At 49.4% G+C, this 2,500-nt stretch overlaps 1 protein-coding gene across 2 annotated transcripts in view; it reads left to right on the plus strand.

The window, feature by feature from the left end:
• The window catches only part of runx3 (RUNX family transcription factor 3), a 49,447-nt gene that overhangs the window by 45,155 nt on the left and 1,792 nt on the right, over positions 1-2,500 (plus strand). For both annotated transcript variants that reach the window (XM_079752557.1, XM_079752558.1), the window contains one exon: positions 821-2,500. This exon is cut by the window's right edge and continues 1,792 nt beyond it. In XM_079752557.1, the coding sequence (XP_079608683.1) occupies positions 821-1,293 (473 nt within the window). In that variant the 3' untranslated portion in view covers positions 1,294-2,500. The remainder of the gene's footprint in view (positions 1-820) is intronic.

The following is a 2,500-nucleotide window of genomic DNA, read 5'->3' on the forward strand; positions in this document are numbered from 1 at the left end:
GTACCTGCAGGGGGCAGCAGAGAGCCCGTAAATCGTTCCTGTAAGAGAGAGAATGCAAAGGGAAACATGTAGACCTAAGGATATTAGAGGAGCTAGCAGCCTTCAGGTGGGGAGATCCCCACAATATGGTCTTTAACTTTAGGGACTGAGTGGTTAGTAATAGAGAAAGTATCCCAATTTTTCGAGTTTTTCTGAATATAGATGAATATATAATATGTGAGAATGTGTGCGTTGAAATCCAATTGAAGACAGCTGCAGCGTTACCTGAGAGACCACCTCTCCCGCTAGCTTAGCCGGGCGCAAATCCCGGACGTTAGCGCGCTTTGTTTTGCAATTACCATCAAGCACAAGCACAGACAGGCATTGTTACGTCCTTTTGTTACTTTTCTCTCCATTTTTTCCCTTTTCTTTCTTCTTTTTTTCTGTTCTATCTTCCCTCCCTCCTCCTTTGGTTCATCTCCACGTCTGTCTCTCATCTTGTTTCCTGCCTCGGCTCTCTCCGCTGTGATTTATGATGAGACCCACAACAGCAAAACAAGCTGTCAGGAGTAATGCAAAGCACCCCCATGCTCCGGGTCTCAGACAATGCCCCTTTTCTTTTCTTGTCCCGAAAGAAGAAGAGAAAGCGGGACTGTACGATCCGCTCCTTTACACGGGGGGGGGGGGGGTCTACAAGTTCAGAGTGTGACGCTGATGCGGCGTCTGCGGCTTCAAGGACTTGTTAATAGTCAAACTGGATAAATACGTAACGTTTAGGGGGATGTGGATCTTAAGATGTTCATGCTTTCTCTTTGTCTCCTCCTCTCTGTGTCCTCTGCAGGTACCACAGACCTCTTCAACCAGAGGACCACCTTCCCCTCCCTGTCCCCGCTGGGCGACCCCCGCTTCTCGGACCCCCGCATGCACTACCCGGGGGCCTTCACTTACTCCTCCAACTCCTCCGGCTCCGGCATCGGGGGTCTCAGCATGTCGGCCTCGTCCCGCTACCACACCTACCTGCCGCCGCCCTACTCCAGCAACCAAACCCAGAACTTCCAGTCCAACTCCTACCTGTACTACGGCCCGGGATCCGGCTCCTACCAGTTCTCCATGGTGGCCCCCGGGAACGGCGGGGGCGAGCGCTCCCCCACCCGCCTGCTCTCCTGCTCCGGGGCCGCGGGGGCCAACAGCCTGATGAACGCGGGCCTCAACAACCAGAGCGACGGCGTGGAGGCCGACGGCAGCCACAGCAACTCGCCCACGGCCATGACCGCCTCCGGCCGCATGGATGAGTCGGTGTGGAGGCCCTACTGAGAGCCCCACCTGGCCCCATCGATGAAGCCGTCCCCCGCAAACAAGGGTCCTGGGGGAGGGGGGAAGGAGCCGGAGGTGTAGAGATGAAGCGATGAAACGACAGAAAAAGAGAAAAGCCTCACGTTGAGAAAAAAAAAAATGCTGCATGTTTGTCCTTTGTTTCTCCGTCCCTCGCTTGAAGCCTTTTCTGCATTTTACCAACTGCCAGACTTGTGTTTTGTACATTTTTATGTCAACCCGCGCACTTGCGCGCTAGGAACCTTAATTGTTTTCAGACTCTTAACCAAAAGCCAGCTGAGATGATGTTTAGGTAGAAGTGTAAATAGTTAAAGGGGGTCGAACCAGAGCAGCCATCGTAGTCATACTTCAGGACTGACTGCCTGGAACAAACAGCTGTGCACCCTTACCAAAGATCCTTGAAGACAGATGAACTCATCGGGAAGGACAGAGCTGTACTCTGCATATCGCAGGATGATCAGAATGGACTACGAAACCAAAACCAAAAAAAGTACAACAGCCGCACATTGCATTCACAATTTCAAATGGACGTCCTTAAACGATGGCAAATGAAATGGCACTTGGAATGGCGCCACAAGATCGTCCATTTACTCCAGGTGGCACTGTTTGGACATTTTTATCATCGAGGTTTCAGTAGGTACACACACAACTACCACGCCGTCCGTCGTGAAGAAACCTCAACAAATCAACACGTTTGCATTCAGGGCCCTCATGTTCTCATAGCACACGGGTGCATTACGGTAAAACCTAATTTATTTCACAAACAACACCGCCTAGCCATCGGTGCTACGGAACGAACCATTAGCTGTCGTTTTTGTTATTTGTGGTTTTTAACTTTTCTTTGTTTTCAAAATGATCGTATCTGCGTAACAACAACGTTGTGTCAGGACCGCTGCCTCCAGGACTGCAGTGCAGAGAACGGTTTTCTGCTCTGCACTGCCATGTGTGGCACACAAGACGTTTGAGAGAATGTACACAACCAAAAAAGCAACATTTTTTCTTACGTTTTTTTGTTCTTGTTTTCTTTTTCCCACAGGAGCGTTTTGATTTTGTACTTCATTTTTTGGTTGATTTCTAAACTCAAGATTTTCCATTTGAAGCCTACCTGTCCTAGTCTAGTGTTTTTTGAGCTGAATGACATGGTTTACTTTTTATATATTTATTTGAGCCAAATTTAGAGGAAGTGTAC

This window comes from Pollachius pollachius (genome assembly GCF_949987615.1).
Source record: "Pollachius pollachius genome assembly, chromosome: 15".
Taxonomy (NCBI): domain Eukaryota; kingdom Metazoa; phylum Chordata; class Actinopteri; order Gadiformes; family Gadidae; genus Pollachius; species Pollachius pollachius.